Source organism: Octopus sinensis, linkage group LG18, assembly GCF_006345805.1.
Source record: "Octopus sinensis linkage group LG18, ASM634580v1, whole genome shotgun sequence".
NCBI lineage: Eukaryota > Metazoa > Mollusca > Cephalopoda > Octopoda > Octopodidae > Octopus > Octopus sinensis.
Window position 1 is genome coordinate 6677596 of NC_043014.1, and position 12500 is coordinate 6690095.

Sequence of the window (12500 nt, forward strand, 5' to 3'; positions counted from 1 at the left end):
AAAAAACTGTCCATGAACGACAACGGGAAACTCAGAGTAACAGGTTTTGTTGAATTTTCTGCTGCTTTAAATTATTATATATATATATATATATATATATATAGCATGTATGTATGTATATGTGTTCGTGTGTGTATATATATATTGATGTATGTATGAATTGATGTATATGTGTGCATGCATGTATATATATATATATATATATACATGCATTGTATAATATAACTATTATAGGTAAAATTTGATATGTTAATTATGTTACCTTGCCGCCCCTTCACCTCCTCCTAACTCCTAACTCCCTCTTCGACATGCCTTTGGGGCGGCACTGGCTACGTAGAAGAACTTGTGCATTAAGAATTTGGTGCGTTAATAGCCCGAGAAAACGAAGGAATCTGTGGTTCAGGAACTCGAGAAAAATGTGAAATTGAGGGGTCACGTAATGTACCGTGTATCGTCCCAGTGTACTTGGCAATTATAAAGGTAGAGAAGTGCATTAGGGGAAGCGATGAGGCTTTATAAGAACAAGCAGGGAGATCAATGTTAAGCACTTAGAATAAAGGATTATAAACAAAAGAAGGGAAACGATTGAAAAGAGGACGGGAAAAAGAGTGTTACATGGGCAGTTTGTCAGTTTGTAAAGGGAGGACATAGGAAGGAGAGGAGTTATGAGTTTGACTGAGAGATGGTTGTAAAACTGTAAACAGAAATCGCGACCCTTATCATGACTGCGCAAGAACAAGCGATTAGAACAAATGTTGTTAAAACAAAAATTGACAGAAGCCACCGAGTTTAATAAGTGTTGAATGTATGGCAAAGTGGACGCAAGTGTCAATCATCTTGAAGGCAAATGTAGTGAGATGGGACTGAAAGAAGGTTAGGAAGACGTGAAAGACGATGCAGGAAAAAGATAGAGGAAGTTTGAGGGGCGAGGGCTGGGAGGAAATCTGGATTGAAAGTAGGTGAATTGTGGTTCGATCCTCACCAGCCAGAAGCTGTGGCGGTATTTCGTCTGCTCCGCTACGTTCTGAGTTCAAATTCCGCCGAGAGCGACTTTGCCTTTCATCCTTTCGGCGTCGATAGATTAAGTACCAGTTTCGCACTGGGGTCGATATAATCGACTTAATTCGTTTGTCTGTCCTCTCTGTGTTTAGCCCCTTGTCGGTAGTAAAGAAATAGAAATAGGTATTTCGTCCGTCGCTACGTTCTGAGTTCAAATTCCGCCGGGTCGACTTTGCCTTTCATCCTTTCGGGGTCGATAAATTAAGTACCAGTTACGCACTGAGGTCGATATAATCGACTTAATCCCTTTGTCTGTCCTTGTTTGCCCTCTCTGTGTTTAGCCCCTTGTGGGTAATAAAGAAATAGGTATTTGGTCCGTCACTACGTTCTGAGTTCAAATTCCGCCGAGAGCGACTTTGCCTTACCAGTTACGCACTGGGGTCGATATAATCGGCTTAATCCGTTTGTCTGTCCTCGTTTGTCTCCTCTCTGTGTTTAGCCCCTTGTGGGCAATAAAGAAATAGGTATTTCGTCTGTCTTTACGTCCTGAGTTCAAATTCTGCCGAGGTCAGTTTTGCCTTTTAACATTTTTCTGGGTCGATAAATTAAGTACCCGTTGAGCACTGGGGTCAATGAATCGACTTGCACGACTTGCACCCTCCCCAGAAATTGCTGGCCTTGTGCCAAAATTTACAACCAGTATTTACACTTGTACGATGTTTCGATCTGATTGTTTTAATTATAGGTTTTACTTTATATTTCCAGTTATCAGCGTCAAGGCAACGATACCGCTAGTGATGGGCGCCAATATCGGGACCTCAATCACAAACACCATCGTTTCTTTAGCTCAAGCAGGCGATCGGAACGAGTTTCGCCGAGCTTTTGCCGCCGCCACCATCTTGGATATGTTCAACTGGTTAACGGTGCTAATCTTGTTGCCGTTGGAGGCCGCCAGCGGTTACCTCTACCGACTTACGGGTGCCATTATGGATGGCATCTCAGGTAACACGAAATTCGATCGTATTGAACTGCTGCAGGTGATCACTCGGCCGTTCACTGATCTTATCATTGAGGTAAGGTCGTTCTCCAGAAAAAATACAATACTCACTTCCCATTTCTTGTTGTCATCGTCATCGTTGTCGTCATCATTTTTGTCATCATTTTTATCGTTGTTGTCATCATCGCCGTCGTTGTCATCGTCATCTTTTCCCCGTTGTCATCATCGTCATCGTGTCGTCGTCATCTTTGTCGTTAGCGTCATTATCGCCATCGTTGTTTTCATCATCGTCATCTTCAAATTTTGTCGTTGTCATCGTCATCATCGCCGTCGTTTTCGTCATCATCGTCATCAAATTTTGTCGTTTTCGTCAACATCGCCGTCATTGTCATCGTCGCCTTCGTCGTCATCATCATCATCGTGTCGTCGTCATCTTTGTTGTTGTCGCCATTATCGCCATCGTTGTTGTCATCATCGTCGTCGTCGTCGTCATTGTCATCGCCATCATAGTCATTGTCGTCATCATCATCGTCGTCGTCATCATCGTCATCATGTCGTCGTCATTTTTGTGGTTGTCGCCATTATCGCCATCGTTGTTATCATCGCCATCGTCGTCGACACCGTCATCATCGTCGTCGTTGTCATCATCGTCATTTTCAAATTTTGTCGTTTTCGTCATCATCACCGTCGTTGTCATCGCCATCGTCATCGTGTCGTTGTCATCTTTGTCGTTGTCGCCATTATCGCCACCATTGTTGTCATCATCGCCATTGTCGTCAGTGTCATCGTCATCATCGTCATTGTTGTTTTCATCATCGTCATCGTCTTCGATACCGCCATCACCATCGTTGTTGTCAACATCACCACCATCGTTGTCATCCTTACCATCGTCGTTGTTAAACACCAACGAACCTACCTAACCACCCCACCTCCCACCCCGCACCCCACCCCACACCCACCCCGTCCCGCTGAGCGACACTTCCACTCTCCCCTCCACCCGTCCACTCACTCACGCATTCCTTCATTCACCTGTGTACCTGTCCACCTAACTAGTCATCTGTCATACACCCATATATATTCTTCCGCTCAATCATTCACTCACTCGGCCCAATCACTCACCTACCCGTTCACACAACCAGGGTGGGTGGTCGCATGGTTGAGTGAGTGTAGCCACCCAGTCACACTCAGCCACCCACATATTATCTTCTCACCCAGCTTCCTCATCTACCCACACTCTCATTCTTTCATTCTTTTAGACGTTCTGATATGCCACATAAAAGAGACTTGATAGCGGAATATTTTACTCGAGGTTGGCTTAATACCATTGCTCCGCAACCTTTTTTTCACATGCAGCACACTTATATTCTACGATGTGTCTACGATTTAAAAAAAAAATTACCATAAGGTAATTTACCATAGGCGCAGGAGTGGCTGTTTGGTAAGTAGCTTGCTAACCAACCACATGGTTCCGGGTTCAGTCCCACTGCGTGGCATCTTGGGCAAGTGTCTTCTGCTATAGCCCCGGGCCGACCAATGCCTTGTGAGTGGATTTGGTAGACGGAAACTGAAAGAAGCCTGTCGTATATATGTATATATATAATATAAGTGTGTGTGAATATGTTTTTTGTGTCTGTGTTTGTCCCCCTAGCATTGCTTGACAACCGATGCTGGTGTGTTTACGTCCCCGTCACTTAGCGGTTCGGCAAAAGAGACCGATAGAATAAGTACTGGGCTTACAAAGAATAAGTCCAGGGGTCGATTTGCTCGACTAAGGGCGGTGCTCCAGCATGGCCGCAGTCAAATGACTGAAACAAGTAAAAAGAGTAAAAAGAGAAAGAGTATAATTTTTTCGCTTTTTTAATGCATTTTTTACTCGGTTTTATATAAGGGAAGTAACTCTCTAAAAAATGCTTATACAGTTATTTCCCTTACAAACCCGAGCAACGCCGGGCGATACTGCTAGTACTGCACAATGTAATTTTAGAAACAGGATATTTGAAAAAGAAAAAGTATTAAGATCAGGGCTTTGGCGCCACTAAGACATAAAAGAGTAAAACAGTATGTTCTTTACATTAAAAAAAGTACTGGGAGTTTATTCAATGTTTTCTCGATTCCTTGTAGCTGGACTCGGAGTGTTTAAAGAAAATTGCAAATGGCGATGATGTGGAAAGTCTAGTAAAAAGATGGTGTGAGAAGACACTTCCGGTTAATGGAAGCCATGGCTTTTTCACTCCCGGTAAGTATATATATTTGTCTTTTAAATTATCATTCTTTAATGTAAATATTTTTATGATGCAGATAGATAGATAGATAGATAGATAGTTAGATAGATAGATAGATAGATAGATAGATAGATAGATAGATAGATAGATAGATAGATAGATAGATAGATAGATAGATGGATAGATAGATAGATAGATGATGGATGGATGGATGGATGGATGGTTAGACAGACAGATAGATAGATAATAGATAGATAGATATAGATAGATAGATAGATAGATAGATAGATAGATGATATAGATAGATAGATAGATAGATAGATTAGATAGATGATAGATAGATAGATAGATAGACAGACAGATAGATAGATAGATAGATAGATCGATAGATAGATAGATAGAATATAGATAGATAGATAGATAGATAGATAGATAGATAGATAGATAGATAGTTAGACAGTTTTCCAGTAAATATCGGTACTTCGTTGTACCATTTATTTACTTTTATGTATAATTTTACCCTTACGGGCTATCTTTTACTGGAAAGCAATACTTTCGTATTGCATTACTATTTTCATATATATATGTATATATATAATATATATAATATATATATATATATATATCATAATTAAATCTCAGAATGAGATTGAAACAGTAATCGCTCGATAATGTAAAGTATAGAAGCCATCTTATCATGGCTAACCACATTGGGGAGGGGGTGTTACTGTAGCTTTATAGCCCCAAGAGATCTTCGTCTCTAGCTGGCTCTAGACACAATATCTGTGTCCTTGGAGTATTTGCAAAGGGAGGCCATCCCTTCCTCGCAAGCCTGAGTGATACGCTCGAACTAGTTTCGGGATTGTTGTCCCTCGTCAGCGGGCGGTAATCACCAGGTAGCGATGAAAGTGAAGGCTCCTCTGCAAATAGATATAAGTTTTTCTAATGGCGTCTGCCACTGATGTCGAAAAACGAACAGTAATCATAATTAAATCTCTGCTTACTGTTCGTTTTTCGACATCAGTGGCAGACGCCATTAGAAAAACTTATATCTATTTGCAGAGGAGCCTTCACTTTCATCGCTACCTGGTGGTTACCGCCCGCTGACGAGGGACAACAATCCCGAAACTAGTTCGAGCGTATCACTCAGGCTTGCGAGGAAGGGATGGCCTCCCTTTGCAAATACTCCAAGGACACAGATATTGTGTCTAGAGCCAGCTGGAGACGAAGATCTCTTGGGGCTATAAAGCTACAGTAACACCCCTCCCCAATGTGGTTAGCCATGATAAGATGGCTTCTATACTTTACATTATATATATATAATATATATATAATATATTTAATAACCGTTTTGTATTCAGATTTCTCTATCAAATAAAACGCTTGTTTATTCTTATTGTTTTGAAATAATTACGCATTATCTCATAGCTTTGAGATTTCAATGTTGTAATTGTTTCATTTTATAATAACATTATAGAGTAGGGGTAAGAAGCTGGACAAGGCTAGTTCGAACACAAAAGGGGTAGATTATTTAGACCAGATATAGCCGGTTTAACTACAACAATCCCTCGATTATCGCGTGTGTTACGCTCCAAAACGCCCCGCGATATGTGAAAATCCGCGAAGTAGAAACAGTACTGTACTGAATTTGTATATATTTATTTTATTATAAATGCAAAATACCACGGAGGAATCGACTTAAACTTAAATAATAAACTACGATAGGTGAACCACAATACTGTACGAAAGGGTTAAATATATTTAATGCACAGACATGTTCCTACTTATTTTTTTGTATCTGGTTTGCAAGATTCTTTATGTGAATTCGTGTGTTGAAACAAATTTGGTTACGTCTATGGATGATCATTACGCTAATATTAATAACGCACGCACCGGTTCGATTCTACTCTTTAATTATTAATCAATTGATTAAATGTCCAACTAACTAATCGGTTGTTTGTTTAATTTGTTGGTAATTAGCAATCAATCCCGTAACGAACTGGGAGAGAAGTCACCGAGAAAGTTGCAAATGGCAGCAAAAGAAATATGGCAAAAAAAAAGTTAAACAAACGATCGAATGGTTAACTAGTTGGATATTTAACCACTTGACTAAGCTGGACAAGGCTAGCTCGAACACAAAAGGGGTAGATTATTTGGACCAGATATGGCCGGTTTATCTACAGTAATCCCTCGATTATCGCGTGTGTTACGTTCCAAAACGCCCCGCGATATGTGAAAATCCGCGAAGCAGAAATAGTACAGTATTGGATCTTTTTTCTATTATTTTTATAATTTGTATTATTATTTTTATAATAAAGGAGTGGATCTGAACCAGTGCGTGTGTTATTAATATTGGCGTAATGACCCTCCCTAGACACAACAAAACAGATATGTTTTTGCTATATACAATATGCAGCTGTCCTTAAACATGTGTAATAGTCCCCTTGTATGTCGTCTACAAGCATGCTTAAATATATATGTACTCGTTCCTATTCCAGATCCATCTCAGTTGCTAGATGCTCATAACATGTCGATGGGTGAATGTTCAATAAATACAGAGCTTGGTGTCAATGCATCAAGTACAGAAAAACAAATTATAGGAAACCTTACGAAAGACTGGAAGAAATGTAAGGAAAAAACGAAAGCAATTTGATGGGGTTTTTTTATCTCATTGTTGGGTCATTCGCCATAAGTAATGTCAACAATTGTCACCGCTTGAATAATCGTAGGCGTCATCGTCGTCATCATCACTGTCATCATCACCACCACTACCATCATCGACGTTGTCGTCGGCGGCGCTGGGTCCGACGGCGTCACCATCATCATCATCATCATCATGTCCACCACCACCACCACCACCATCACTACCACCATTATCGCCACCAACAGCCCCAGCAGCACAGCAGTAGCTCCAGCAGTATCACTATCATCATCATCACCATCATCATCATCATCATCACCATCATCATCATCATCATCATCACCATCATCACCATCATCATCATTATGATCATCGTCGGTTTCGACATCGTCGTCATCATCATTGTCATCATCACCACCACTACCATCATCGACGTTGTCGTCGGCGGCGCTGGGTCCGACGGCGTCACCATCATCATCATCATCATCATGTCCACCACCACCACCACCACCATCACTACCACCATTATCGCCACCAACAGCCCCAGCAGCAGCAGCAGTAGCTCCAGCAGTATCACTATCATCATCATCACCATCATCATCATCATCATCACCATCATCATCATCATCATCATCACCATCATCACCATCATCATCATTATGATCATCGTCGGTTTCGACATCGTCGTCATCATCATCATTACTACCACTATTATTATGTTCATCGTCGTCATCCTCATCATCATCAGTACTATCATCATTGTCATCATCATCATCTCCACCACCACAACCACCACCATATACATACATACATATATACATACATGTGTGTATGTGTGTGTGTGTGTGTGTGTGTCTGTGTGTGTCTGTGTGTGTCTGTGTGTGCATGTATGTATAATGGCAGAGGCATTGTCGTGTGGTTAAAAAGCTCGATATAGAAACTGGTGGCTTCGAGTTCCGTCCCGTTGGGTGGCATCTTGGGCAAATGTCTTCTACTATAACCCCCGCACCGACCAATGCCCTTCCGTGTCAATATGATCGATGCAAACTGATCGATGTATATTGTAGGTGCAGGTGTGGTTGTGTGTTAAGAAGCTTGCTTCTCAAAGACATAGTTCCAGGTTCAGTCCCACTGCATGGCACTGTGGACAAGTGTCTTCTACCACAGCCTCGGGCCGATCAAAACCGCAAAAATACAAAATATAAAAATACCAAACAAAAATCATCCAATAGCCGTGGTTAGAATGTCATCCATTCTATTTATATATTTATTTATCTATCTATTTATTTATCTATTTAATTATTTTACTCATTTGTCTATTTTGCAGGTCACCACGTATTTGCAAACTCTTCCCTCAATGACACCTTAATTGGCGTGATCTTGCTTGTAATTTCGCTGGTCGTGCTCTGTTTCTGCTTAATATCAATTGTAAAAATCCTCCATACCGTAATGAAAGGCAACACGGCGAAAATTATAAAGAAAATGGTCAACGCCAAACTACCCAGTCCGTTTGGGTTTCTAACCGGTTACCTGGCGATTCTTGTCGGTACAGCCTTGACGTTTCTGGTGCAAAGTAGTTCCATCTTCACCTCCACACTCACCCCGCTCGTTGGCGTTGGGGTTATTTCCTTGAAACGGATGTATCCTCTGACGCTGGGAGCAAACATAGGGACGACGTTCACAGCTGTTATGGCTGCCATGACATCATCCGGTGAAAGCCTAAAACTGGCCCTGCGAATCGCGTTCTGTCATCTGTTCTTTAACGTAAGCGGCATCCTCATTTGGTATCCGATTCCATACTTGAGGAAAGTCCCCATTGGTCTGAGCAAATCTCTCGGCAATACAACAGCAAAATATCGTTGGTTTGCCATTGTATACCTCATCACTATGTTCTTGTTGTTACCCGGTCTTGTGTTTGTCGTGTCCTTGGGTGGATGGCCTGCTTGGGTTGGTGTTTTTGGTCCGATCGGTTTGGTCCTTATATTCGTGATTATCATGAACATACTTCAGAAAAAGTTACCCAGCTATCTACCCGAAAAACTGAGGACCTGGGACTTTCTGCCTCTGTGGATGCACTCGCTAGAACCATACGACCGACCGATGACGGCAATCGGTCGGTGGTTTGGGAAATTGAAAAGGTGCTCGTTCTCCAAAGAAAAGAATAACACTCTTACGCCACAAACGAACTTTGCCATGAAAAGCTCAATGGAATCGATTCCATGAAAGAAATTTTTTTTTAAATACCAAAAACCTTATCAAGAAAATAAAACACGGCACAAACTGAGCAAATATAACAACAAACAAGTAAAAATTAACAACTACAACTACAACAATAACAATAACAACAACAATAACAATAACAATAATAATAATAATAATAATAATAATAATAATAATAATAATGCAAACAAGGGTTTTTAAAAAGATTAGCTGAAACTCGAAATGCAAAGAAGAAAATGGCAGAACTAGAAAACCCAAATAATTTTTTTGATGAGAGCGTGAGAGTGTGTATTCATGCGTAACTAAGCGTATCCATTTGCATATAACCATATGTATGAATATACATACATATACATATATATATATATATATATATATATATATATATATTATATATATATATATATATATATATATATATATATATATATTCATAATTAATCAATATAGGTGGCAAAAAAGTTTTTAGAATTTTTTTGCCACCAGCGGCCTAGTGGGAAAAAATCAAATAGTCATAGACCTTTTAAGTTCAACATCACAATCAAGGAATGGCCATAATAGGCCATTCACCCACTAGAAATAACTAGAAACAGCTTTTGGCTGTTATTTCTAGGGGTGAATGGCCTATTATGGCCATTCCTTGATTGTGATGTTGATATATATATATTATATATATATATATATATATACGATATATATATATATATATATATATATATATACGTATGCATGTATGTATATTGGGTGTTTAAATAAACAAGAATACGGTAAGTAGTTCAAATAATAACCGATGCAGTAGTAGAATAATATATTATACGATAAAGACGATTCATGATCGTTACGTTAAGTTTCCAGCCCAGAAAATGCTAAGAAATCGTCCGACGACAAACATCAACCCGTGACTGAAATATTTTTTTGAGATATGTTTTCTTCGTATATGGAGTTTCTAGAAACGCATTTCGAGTTAAAAATTATGAGGGGCATAATTCATTCCATTTTAATATTCTTAGAAGTGGATTGTTTTCTTTGAAAGGTCAGAAGAAATTTAAAAACTTTTAAATGGCTGAAAGATGAAGGACGTGAATATAATACGCTCAGGGGAAGAAAAAAAAGAAAGAGACAAATTAAGGAAGTCTGTGTGGACATACATTATGGAAAGTTAAATATCTTGGGAAGCTTTAATGGGTTAAAGCTGAAGGGGGATATAAGACAATATGAATGCTTCTGGTGAATAACTAAGCATTTAACCACTCTGCTATATAAGCATGGAAAGATAAAATGTTGAAAATGTTAATGAATTTGTTATTAAAGGAAATATATTGAGATCAATGATGTCTACTAGTAAGGATGAGCGATTGTTCTTGGTAAAAAAAAAAATGATTGTTCTTGGTAAAAAGAAAATGATTGTTCTTGGTAAAAAAAAAATTATTGTTCTTGGTAAAAAAAAACGATTGTTCTTGGTAAAAAGAAAACGATTGTTCTTGGTAAAAAAAATGATTGTTTTTGGTAAAAAAAATTATTGTTCTTGGTAAAAAACAAAAAAGTTTAGACCTAATGAGTGGGGGTGAATGCATGATTTTCAGTATTTTGACAGGTACTTGCTGAAGTGAAGGTATTTAGTAAATATCTCTGATCTAACATTTTCATGCATTTACAAGTTTATCGAGGTTTATATATATACATGCGTACATGTATAAATGGGTGTATATGTGTGTATGCATGCATGCTTATGAATATATGTGTTTATATATATGGGGACAGGGTGACATCATACATTCTGAGTTCAAATCTGTCACGAATCAAGGCACAATATTATCAACTCTACGCTTTATGTGGTGTGACCATGTTGGAACGACACAGTCGGAATATTGTTGGTTCTGTTATCGTCAAGTGCTTACGTCATGTCATATTTCAACTTAGAACGTAAAAGCCACCACATCACATTTTATCCGGTGCTCTACAGATTCTGCCAGCCTCACATATGTACACACACGCGCACACATACTCACAAATATGTGTATATGGAGGGGGTATGTATGTATATATTTATTTCTTCACTGCCCACAAGGGGCTAAACATAGAAGAGACAAACAAGGACAGACAAAGGGATTAAGTCGATTATATCGACCCCAGTGGGAAACTGGTACTTTATTTATCGACCCCGAAAGAATGAAAGGTAAAGTCGACCTCGGCGGAATTTGAACTCAGAACGTAACGGCCGACGAATTCTGTCACTGTTTTGTTTCTTCTTCTTATATGTCTCGTCTGTCACATGACCAAATGTTTAAAAGCGAGAAATTTAACCCATTAAGTCACACTGTCCTATAAATAGGACACTAAATGAAAACCTTGTCTCAGTGTCCTATTTATAGGACACCGAGTATTTCCATTTCTACTTGAAGTAAAGGAGTTTTAATAATTAATTAATTTTTTATCATTTTAACCTATTTTCAAGCATCTGTAAAAAAATTAAAAGTGATATTCAGAAATTTAAGTAAAAATGAAAAAGAAACGAACAGAGTGTAAAACAGTTAGAGCAGAAGAAAAATAGGAATGGTAGAATGGAATTTATAAATATTTAATGCCTCGCTATGCGCGTTTCCACAAATCACATGTTTCTTAAGATCATAGTCCGCATTCAAAAGGGATAAACATGGCTCTGGTAATCCTCCATTAATGTTATATCACCTGAAGAAATGAATGCATGAAAATGACCTACCCGATGCCCACGGGTACGACAGACTACACTGTAATCATCCCAGGAATACGATCTATGTTCTTAAGAGACATGTAATTTGTGGAAACGCGCGTAGCGATGCATTAAAAGTTTATAACTTCCATCCAAGGATTATTGTCATTATTTACTATATATATATATATATGTGTGTGTTGTGTGTGTGTGTGTGGTGGGTATGGAAAGACGGAAACAGACTATACCAGAATTTATTATCACGACAATGTATGTATATATATATATATATTATATATTATTATATAATATATATATATATATGTGGTGTGTGTATATATATATATATATATATATATATATATATACAACATCGGTAGGTCATTTTCATGCATTCATTTCTTCAGGTGATATATATATATATATATATATATGTACGTATGTATGTACGTATGTCGGAAAGTGATTTATTCTCCATATGATTTCCACATGACTACATCCCTTTCATAACCTTCTTCATATAGATTATTATCATTTCATTATGGTTAACCATGATGTTCGGTGATCTGATGAGCTAGCTACCTCCATTTGCATTAATTTGTGAATATACAAGTGTACTGTATAATGTTGAGCGTACATATTGATACAATCATGCACGTATAATTTTGCATACCGCAATTAACAATACTTCATGAAGAACGTTACGAAACGGCTGTAACCGTACGTCAATCA

The 12500-nt window shown here is 38.5% G+C and overlaps 1 protein-coding gene across 1 annotated transcript; it reads left to right on the plus strand.

Moving 5' to 3' along the window:
- The first annotated feature begins 894 nt into the window (after window positions 1-894).
- LOC115221584 (sodium-dependent phosphate transport protein 2B-like) lies at window positions 895-9112 on the plus strand. The gene is made up of 5 exons (XM_029791787.2): window positions 895-955; window positions 1765-2072; window positions 4118-4232; window positions 6717-6845; window positions 8187-9112. Exons 1-5 carry the CDS (start codon window positions 895-897, stop codon window positions 9080-9082), a joined length of 1509 nt encoding a protein of 502 aa, XP_029647647.1. The 3' UTR covers window positions 9083-9112.
- Window positions 9113-12500: the final 3388 nt, after the last annotated feature.

Excerpts from the sequence above, each read along its gene's own strand:
- LOC115221584 (XM_029791787.2), top strand. The coding sequence starts at position 895 with ATGCAGGAAAAAGATAGAGGAAGTTTGAGGGGCGAGGGCTGGGAGGAA. Across the intron at positions 2,073-4,117 it reads TCACTGATCTTATCATTGAG|CTGGACTCGGAGTGTTTAAA; the intron begins GTAAGGTCGTTC and ends GATTCCTTGTAG. Across the intron at positions 4,233-6,716 it reads CCATGGCTTTTTCACTCCCG|ATCCATCTCAGTTGCTAGAT; the intron begins GTAAGTATATAT and ends TTCCTATTCCAG.